The sequence below is a fragment of the Triplophysa rosa genome, linkage group LG5, assembly GCF_024868665.1.
Source record: "Triplophysa rosa linkage group LG5, Trosa_1v2, whole genome shotgun sequence".
Classification (NCBI taxonomy): domain Eukaryota; kingdom Metazoa; phylum Chordata; class Actinopteri; order Cypriniformes; family Nemacheilidae; genus Triplophysa; species Triplophysa rosa.
Window position 1 is genome coordinate 11,685,180 of NC_079894.1, and position 10,600 is coordinate 11,695,779.

The window sequence follows — 10,600 nt, forward strand, 5'->3', positions numbered from 1 at the left end:
CCTTTGCTGACTGAAATACACTGTGCTAATTAAAGCTGAAAGACAGGTACATTTATACATTGTTATTATTATTGATATTTTTGCAGCTTTACATTCCCTTGTCCATATCCACTTTATTATATACTGTATGATAGCAGCTCGAACTCAAATGAATTCAATACCCGTTTCAGAGACGCCTGTGAACTGCATTCTTCTGATCTTTCTGGTGTAGTGCTCACGGGAGCTTGAAACAGGTAAATCCAGACAGCTCTGCTCCTGTAAACAAAAGCTTTAAGCTGTGAATACTGAGTTCTGAATGTCCTCTCTATAAAAAACTACATTATCAGCTGTTTGTTTATTTTACTTATGGAGGTTGATGTCCTCATGGCAACATATGTTGATGACCTAAGGACAATATTTTTATAAATAAAACCTAAACCCACACCAAACCCCAACCCTAACCATAACTTACCCCTAAAATCAGAGGGAAATGATAAGTGAAAAACAATGGTCTAGAAGCATAATCCTGGTTGGAAGATTAAATTTAAAATAAACTGTAAACTTATTTCTGAAATCTGATTGGTTGATTTAAATGTTGTTCCAGGGTCAACATGATGTTGCCCTAAGGACATCAACCACTTGGCAAAAACAGGAGAGCCGCATAACAACCAGGAGATGGCACTCACATAGCAAAATTAGAGAACTACACAAAACTGAAAAATGAGAACCATGTTTTGTTCGCAAGTTGATTTTCAGTTGAACAAGAAAGCAGAGCAGAAGCCACTAATAACATTTAACTTATCTGCAAAGCCAAAATGCTGATATCTGTGAGAATGTGCAGTCATGAACTTTCCAGGCAAAATGGGACTTCATCACTCGCTCCATATCTACACAGTAGAAAAACACAGCAAATACTGCACAATATCAGGCATAGTTCATTTGTAAACTGAATCAGAGAATGTAAATCATAAAGTTTTTAAAGATCTTGAAACTTGCGTTGTATTATTAGCCTAAATCTCCTGTTAGCCTAGTTGAAGTGCTGAACTTGTAACATGTTAAAACTTTTACAAGTTCACATGTTTTCATTTAACATTTAGAATAATTGCTAAGGAATGTATCTGCAATGAAAACTGTTCTTCTAGAGAAACATCTTGAGGCTTTTAAGACATGGGTACTATTTCTGAAGTGCATAGGTTTATTATGATAAACAGATTGTAGCAAAACAGTAAAAATGTATAAAATAAGAAAACATTCATTTGTATCAAGAAACTGAATAGAATTTCTATTGAATTGTTTTTTTATGAAAAAGTTGTGAAATTTATCCAAAAATTGATACCGCACAGTAAATTCTAAGAAACCTCTACCATCCATTATATTAAAACAAATGCTGTGTACTAGTCACATCCATTTAGCAATTTAAAAGAATGTGCAAGCTTTATTAACCAGTGCTAGACCTTTTAACCGCACTCTTTATATGTGATAAAAGACGTGTTAGCGGTCATGCACCTATGGGGTCACAAAGAAATGCTGCTGATTTTTCACGCAATAAGACATTACAAACTGCAAAACATCCTCCTTGTTGTATACTCATGTGTCTCATCATCAGTGAATAAGTGGTTTTAGTTTGGTACACTGGGCAGTTTCACTATAGCTCTGCAGTATCTGTCTCAGAGCCAAGCTTGAGCCAGGGTGGAATGCAGAGCAATGTGGAGGCTGCACCATTAAAGTGTGTTTTTCTGTTTATCATCTACATTCATCAGTGACTCCCCTTCTTGCCTAACCACCCCGAGAACAGTTAGCTGGTTATGAGATGAAATGGGAAAAATCAAAAAGTGTCTCTACCCTGAATGCTCTGCATTATCCTATTAAAAGATCAGTCCCTTGAGTAGACACATCAATAGTGAAATGGGAACGATTCCCAGTCTGCAGGGGTGTGATGGATGTACATGAGAGCATGGGAATCTCAGAGAGGGACTTTTTATGTCTTTATTTTGTTATAAGGTTTTCATTAAGCTATGTAGGATAGATGTTTTCATTGCGCTACATTAAAAAGGGCGCACTTTATGTGTATGTTAAACAAACCATTAAATAATTAAGTCTGGACTATTGAAAAGGAATCAGTGTTTCTTTTTCTTTTTTGTTTGTGGCTTCTTGGAAGCACACACTGTGATTATTTATCACGAAGGGTGTGGAGCTGAAATTACTGGCAGGCTGGTTGTCGATAACTATATAAACTATTTTTATAGTCATCTGTTCACAAACAATGTTTTATCAGGAGGTCAATAGCTTAATGACTTAAAGATTGTGTAGTTTCATTTCTATACCATAAATAAATATTTGTAGTTACATTTTTTCATATGACATCACATTTATTTTAAATAGAGAATTAATCAGAACAAGCCTGTTAGAGAAAATATACTGTAGCATTAGGTTAACAACACACACTCAATTATTTATATTTTACTCATATTCTTGCTGAGTAAAACAACGTAGACCTGCTTAAGCTTGTTTGCTGGTCTTTACTGCTTTACACCGATTTTAAGCCTGGTAAAGATGGTCTACAGTAGTTTTATTCATCCAGCCTAACCAAGGTGGTCCTCATGTGGGTTAGTCGGAAGGCTAGTTGAAAAATACTCAAGACCCCTCCAAAACCAGCCAACAGACCAAACTCACCAGCCTGGAAGAGCTAAATACTGTATATATATATATATATATATTCTTTCCTTTAAATCAGCCATTTCTCTGCTGTTTTAAATAGATACTGTCTACTTAAGCATACAAATTCATCACATTACAGCATCCTGAGCCAGAATAATGGCATATTGTCCAAGCAGATTTTCACACCTACACATCATTTAGCAGACTATCTCCCTGTAGAGGAAAGACACATTGTAGATATCAGGCCGACACTGTTGACAGATATGATCACTAATATCCTGGAGACAGGATAGGACAGACAGCTGCTCAGTGTCTCTGAATTTGAACTATTGCTCAATGTTTAGTTTCCTGTAATCTAGAATGGAGTCTCATTGGTTACTATAATGACTTCTCAACCTGTACAGACCTAAACCAGGAATGGAGATCGTAATTTTTAGATCTTTTGTATTAGATCGAATCATTATTCTCATGTACATGCTGATGCGTGTTTATATTGGATAAGTGGCCGACTTTTTGGAGTCTGGGATACATCTGGGATTTTGAAAGTTGTGGGGGCTGGGGTTTAGTTTCCCCTCTCCACAGTTAAATTCCTCAGCATAGCGGGGTGTTATAGCATATACAATTTTCTCATGTGAGAGTTGTCTAACCAAATTTGACTCGGTCACAGCATAAAATAAAACAATATAAATCAGGATCTTGTTATTTATCTGTTAAGGATGAAACTCGGTTGCAATATTTGACATGTGTCAGCAGGCAATAAGACACTAGTGGAAAAAGAGGAACTTTACGAGTTGAAAAGTTAAGTTCTTAAAAATAGCATTTAGTCAGAATTTGACTGGTTATTACCACAGATCTGAAACATTTATCAGACACAAAAGCTTAGAGTTACCAAGTAATGCATTAGTCAGAGAATCTCATAGAAGGAAACAAAAGCTGTTAACCAATTTAGAATCAAGCCACAATGTTTCATCATATTATGACATAAAATCTGAGAGGTCAACAGAGAGGTCTGAACTTTGATATACCATTCACAGTTGCAACACAGACATCTTTGTTAGTTATATTGTGTGCTGTATTCACCTATGTACATTTGACACAGTTGTTAAGATTAAACAAAAAAAATCAAGAGCATTTTATGGAATGAAAGACTCATTTGTGAAATCTGGGAGTTGGCTGTTGCTTATTCTCATCTCCCATGATATTTTCTTCTGGTAAGTTTTAGGATTGGTCACATAGCTTCAGGCAAACTGTGGGTATGACGACCTTCTTTAATGTGGTTTTCCTCTAGTCTGATACAGCACAGTATGAGGATAAAATAGATTGTGAAGATATTGTGAGAGGTAGCTATTTGTGGTCATCATGATGGGGTGTTGTTGCCATGCAGGGAGTCATGTGTTTTTGGGATTGGTTTAAATCCCTTAGTATAAATAATAGGAATACTTCATAGGAATTCATTAGGGTTGATTTGAAAGCCCTGGAACATGTACATGTATTTTTCAAAGTGGAATTTAATGTGATATTGGTTTTTGGTGAACATTGGGGATTTCACATTGTCATATTAACTTAATAGCTTGAGTAGCTTAAATTAAAGTAGGTAAGCGTCAGATACAGAACCATACTAAATGAGATTCATTTTATTGTGTAAATTTATAATGACAAATTAAATTGTATGCAAATGTTTATGAGAAAAAGGTACAGGAAAGGACCACCAGCCAGGACAATTCAGTCGCACAGTCCACTGTAGCATTGGCACTGTCTGCATTGGAACTGTGTGTATATTTTTGTTTAAACTAAACAAAAAATGTATCTTACTAAAAAATTGAGCTTAGCATTGTATTATTGTGGAATCAATGTTTCTATTAAAAATGTATACTGTTTACTGTACACTTGTGTGAAGAAATCTGTAACAGCAATACTACAAGAAGACACAAAAATTATACAAGGTATAAACAGAAATGCATAATAGTACACTAGAATAACATTATTCTTTGCTAGTGTGCCTTATTCTCACAACATCATATGGTTTGTTTATATGAGACCCATAACCAAAAGTGGAAGTCAAAGTCAGACTGCCCTTAAAGGTTGGTATTCATACTCCTTCCAAATAATTGAGACCAGATTTTGAAAACAGTTGTCATGGAAATAGCACAGCACACTTCTGCCATATGTCTGTCTACAGAAATGAAACACTTAGCTTTTACATTATTTATTTTTAAATCTAGATTTTTCAGAAATCCAGAAACAAGTAAATCTATGTTTTATGTTATTCTGCCCAAATGTTCTATGGCGTGATGACTAGAAAGTTAAATTTGGATGTTATTTCATAATTTATTTTAATTTTTGCTCAGTGCTAGTTCCTCATTAATTAGGAAAATGTGAAGCACCACATTAAAAGGAACTGCAATTTCCATTGTGTTTGTAGTTTAACAATCATCTGTTGCATCATTCTGGCTAAACAGTTCCTTTATATCTGTTCTATTCTGACGATTTCTGAATTAAAATCATTCATGAGTTCTCCTAGACTCAGGGTGCATATCCATCAACGAAATATTAAGAAATGCTTAGATGAACATTTTTACATTTTTATCTATAGATTTCCCTTATCAGCAATGATTATATTTGAGATTTAGATTAAACTAATTTGTCAGCATGACCAACACGTCAAAATCCCCTTTAAGTACTGAATGAACAGACATTTGCAATACCAACTACTTCCCAGCTCTAACATTCATTAAGAGCATTATGAGATTTTCATAGGTAACAATAAGTAACCGTGGGAAAAAATGAAGCATGGCATTAATCATAAATGTGATCAGGCATTCTGTATCACTTTCATCTGTATCATCTGTGACACTAAAAGTTGACTAAACTTGTGATGATGACGACAACAACTATCCACTAAGGGGAACTGCCAATGTACCACAGCAGATCATGAGAATATAATCTTGACACCCGCTGTGTTGCAATTAACTAAAGTCTGACTTCAGTCTTGTGAACCCACAATGAAGCCCACCGACGTCCTGTTAACCATGTTCCTGAAAATATCAATTCCTTTGTCATGTTCATAGACTGTCATAATCTCACTAGTGCGTGACTATCAAACCTTAGGTTTCACCAATGTCATGTTACACAAACACTATAAAAATACCCAGACTTCCACTTAAATTACAATTAAACAACCACAGGAAGCAAATTCCAAAATTACTCAAACTGTTTTAAGTAAGTCAAGTGTTTATCTGTTAATGAAATGACACTGCAATTTATACAGTAAACATTTTAATTCAGGTCACATAAACTATTACGAAGTCTATGCCGCCCTCCTTTATTTATTATTTATCGCTGTTTTTTAGCCACCAAATAACTCTTAATGAATGAGAGCTCAGAACAGAGTAAACAAAATGATTGTTTTTGTTAAGGCTAAGAGTTGACCGTATAAAAATACCATAATCGTGACTACAATGAGCTTTTAACATGTTTTAATGGCCAACAACAGCTTTTTCTTAACTAAGGTTTATAATAGTTTTGCTGTAGCCAAAATGATCTCATCTGTCATCTGTTCCCTCTAAACAGTCAGTCAGTTTTACTAAACTCTCAATTGTTGATAGAGTTTAAACATTAGAAAAATGACAGTCTGTGCACAAGTTTACTATTTAAAAAAGGGGAAATAAACATGCGTTATGGATCTGACAAAAAAGGGCATGTTTTTAGGAGACAACAAACTTTGTAGGATTTCAATGGATTAAAATGCACGAAACCAGAAGCAACGATACCTAACAAATGGAGCAGGGATGCCTCTTCATAGAACATAAAATAGTGACTATTTTAATTTTCATGTGCCCGTTTATGAGGAATATGGACCGTTATGGATGCGACAGTCCTGAAAATGGCACTTACCTGGCTATGAAAAACCATGCACTAAAAATAAAACAGATGCTTTAAAAACTTAAATAGAGACATCACATGGGCATTTGAACCACCAAATGTAAAAATCTGTGCTGTTAGTAAAAGCCTTTCTTAATTTTTTTCAGGTTGACATTTTCACAGAATTGCCCATCTACAAAAATACTGTTGATGGGCTTGAAAATCAGGAATTTTGAAACTATTGTTTTTCACAGCAATTCTTTCCTTGTTTAGTTTGGCAGGCTTCCACAGTGTCAGTTTAAATAAATGGCTATTTGTTCACTCAAGTTGGAGAATAACTCATTATTAGGGTCATTGTTGGCAAATTGCAAATGAAATAAGAGACACGAGCAAGTACAGAAAAGTGATTAATACTAGTCATAGTAAGTTTGTATTAAGCTTTGCCACAATTACATCATCCGCGTAAACCATTCCCTCAAGATGGCACAAGAGTGGAACATTTGACTAATTGAAAAAGCTTCCTAAATCGAGGCTGTAGTGCTGCATTATGATTTGCATAATATGTACCACCATGTAAAAATATTTTTTAGTGTTTATAGGGTCAGATGCAAATGTAAAGTTGCTTTTAGATCCTAGATGTATAGATGCTTATAAAATTAGCTGTTAATACGAATTTATTTACTGTATTTTAATACAGTATACATGTAGATAAAACAACACAAATGATCCTTAAGGGGTAAATGATACAATAGAATGAGAGACTATAAACTGTAACAAAGCGTCTATTCATGTTTGTCAGGCGGAGTACGTGCTTGGATTGTTCGATCATTGGCATTAAACCCGGTACCCGGATAACCATATATGGTCATAAAGCGCGCGTTTCGAGAGATGCCCAGCCAGTGACAAAATCCCACAGTTAAGAAAAGTGGGAGGAGCAATCTACGATGAGATGACTCATGGCGTCCGCACGCGCAGCCACGGCCGCACTCTTTATAAATGTAGCCGTCTGCTGTTGAAGTTGATGAACGCACTTAGAGGAGCATCCATTGGGAGTTTTATACTTTAATCTGATTATTTACTGTCGCAAACGATGGAAAGCAAGGTCACTATGTTTCGTGCACTTTTTCTTGCCTGTCTTACGTTCGTTAAAGGATCCCCAGGTAAGAGTTTGGTTTTAGATAAATTAACACCTTAACATGAATGTGAACAAGTTATTTATCATATTACTGCGGGAAACAAACATGACGATTTATAGTGTATTGTAGTATAAGTTAACCACTTTCCCACTGTATTGTTGTACTACTGACAATTCGGGTTTATTGTGTAGTACAGTCTAGCCTAGTTTAACAATAACCTGAACTCGAAATGTGTATATTTGTAGAAAAAGCAAATGAATCTCACACTGTCCTGTACTGTATTAATATGACTGTCGTATGTACTATTCAGCATCAGTAACAGTGGACGCGCTTCCTAAAGCAACAGATGTATTCTGGTCATCTTACAATTTCAAAACAATTTTAACATGGGGGCCTAAACCTGTCAACTACACATATACTGTTGAATTTTTCAGGTAATACCTACTTGCAGGTATTTCGTATCAATTATAATTGACATGAAGTAATGCACTTTAAAATGTTTGATTGTAAATTTAACCAACATCTCCCATTTTGACTACAGAGTTGGTAAGAACAGACAGAGAAACCCTCACTGCATTAGAAGCACCGAAACCGAATGTGACCTGACCAATGAATTTAAAGGAGACTTAAAGGGGGTTTATACTGCCGAGGTGCTTTCAGAACCCTTACCTGGCATGACAACTGATCACGAGGAGCTTCCCTTTACCAGATCAAAGACATTCTGTCCATATAATGACAGTGAGTGTTGTACTCTACATTCTTAACAATGAGTGTGGTGTTTTCTAAAGCAAAACAAACTGCTCTAACCTTTATCTCATTCTGTAGCTTTGATTGGAAGACCTGATTTCAAGTTGATGGTGAATGAAGACAAGAAGATTATGCTCATCATACAAGACCCAGTCACAGCTCTGGTCAAAGATGGCAAACCTCAGAACATCCGTGAAATCTTTAAGAAAAATCTCAAGTACAAGATTTCGTACAACAAAGCTGGAAGCACAGGAAAAGTGAGTATACTGTACTATTAAAGATTGCATGCCATACGTCTCTTATAAAGTTCCAGTCCTCATTTTGCTTTATTTGTTTACAGAAAGTACAAATCGTGGATGAAAATAAAATGGAGTATAGTAGACTAGATGAAAATCAGAGTTACTGCTTTAGTGTGGCGGCATACATCCCCTCCCGTAAAGGAGACAAACAAGTTGGCAAGTGGAGCCTACCCAAGTGCTCCCCACAGGAGCACAAGACTTTGTTTCAAGGCAAGTCACAGATCAATACTTTCTTCAGAACTTTCCTTTTGTCTTCCAACTATTACCAGTGTTGTAGGTCTAACTTTATTCCTGCAGTCAGAAAACACAAGAGGCAGGGGACTGAATAGTGGATTACATTACTCATGGATTCTGCCCCGATTTGTAGTTGGGGTGTGACAGTGCTAGCTTTCATGCGCCAGTCTGCAGGTTGTGGGGGGAACCAATTTCTGCAAGTGTGTGATACTTGCAGAACCAATTTCTGCAAGTGTGTGATACTTAGTATTTTACTTTTCAGCATCTTGTTTAGATTTGAAAATGTAGAGTAATCTAGCCTTATAAAAATGTAGTTTTTAAACAAGACTTGGTCGTCTAGAACGACAGTGTTATGGAAACAGGATGGTTGTTATGTGTAAAGAGGCCAGATCGGGGTCAGTTAACAGTGGTAGGAGAGATGAGCGTTAGTCAGATGCTGACCAGGAAAGCACAGCTGAAATGTGACTCCATTTAGTTGTGTGGAAACTTCTGTGTCTGCACCTGGAGTTCTCAAACTCGCAATAGTTCGAAGAAACTAGCACAAACCCTAGAACTGTAATCCTATAAATGCTGAGTTTATAAAATAACAAACTGCATGATGTCTACCACACAGCTAAGCTTTCACATAAGGATCATTTATTGATACTAGTTATAAACTGTTTTGTAATAATGACTTTTTTCTCTTTGTTTCAGAATATGGGTTGATAGTCATTGGAGGAGCAGCTCTCATTATACTGCTTTTGGTGATTGCTTTAATTGTTTTGATAGTGTTGTGCTGCAAGCATGCAAAACGATTGGCTGCTAAGGAAATCACAGTGGTCTAGACTACCATAGAGAAATATAATATACAGATTGACCTCAGAATGGGACATACAGCTGGACTGTATTAATTCTTATTATGCTGGGATGGACATTTGGGTGTCTACTATGTTAGACTGGTTTCTGTGAAACACTACATGATGCGTACATATCGGACCATTTTTGGATCATGAATGTTTAGAATATTTATTTTCTTTATTAGCTGCTATATGTTTATTGAGGTTTTATATGTATAGAGGGAAATATTTAATGTTCTAATATCTATTTTTTATGTAAATTATTTCACTGGGATTTACTAGCTACAGCAAATAAATGATCATACTTTATTCAGGGTAATGTAATGCTTCCTTTTTTGGTTGTTTGGTAAAACAAAAATCCTTGGGGTTGGGAGTTCACTCACATTGTGCAACAGAGAGGTATTTCTTTCAAGCAAAGCAAAAGTCCAGTATTCTCCTTACAGTAGACTATCTCAGTAGCTCACCCTTGTGGTTAACTTTGTGCACTAGGCTCAAACTTGGACTGAATGCAAAAAGCAAAAAAAATCCTTAGCCTGAACTTTCGTTTTGCAGGGTTGCGAGAGTAGACACATACGCAGCCAGGGTTATTTGTCAAACAAAAAAGAACATTATTTAAACATTATTTCCCTTGAAACTAACTAGTAACATGTCATTTTTGAGCTTCTCAGACAGACGTAAACTTTGATGGTATGTGTATGGATCACAGAATGACTCGAAAGAAGTGGGGGCATAATTATAACCCACAAAACCATATTTTTATGCAATTATGGTATATAAAAACATAGCATAACATACCAAATTAATCATAATAAAAATCCTACTTTTTAAAAAGAAAACAAACAAGACTCAC

The 10,600-nt window shown here is 35.7% G+C and overlaps 1 protein-coding gene across 1 annotated transcript; it reads left to right on the top strand.

Moving 5' to 3' along the window:
• Nucleotides 1–7,503: 7,503 nt before the first annotated feature.
• f3b (coagulation factor IIIb) lies at nucleotides 7,504–10,052 on the top strand. The gene is made up of 6 exons (XM_057333900.1): nucleotides 7,504–7,658; nucleotides 7,945–8,068; nucleotides 8,176–8,372; nucleotides 8,460–8,638; nucleotides 8,722–8,890; nucleotides 9,608–10,052. Exons 1-6 carry the CDS (start codon nucleotides 7,589–7,591, stop codon nucleotides 9,736–9,738), a joined length of 870 nt encoding a protein of 289 aa, XP_057189883.1. The 5' UTR covers nucleotides 7,504–7,588; the 3' UTR covers nucleotides 9,739–10,052.
• The last annotated feature ends 548 nt before the right edge of the window (nucleotides 10,053–10,600 follow it).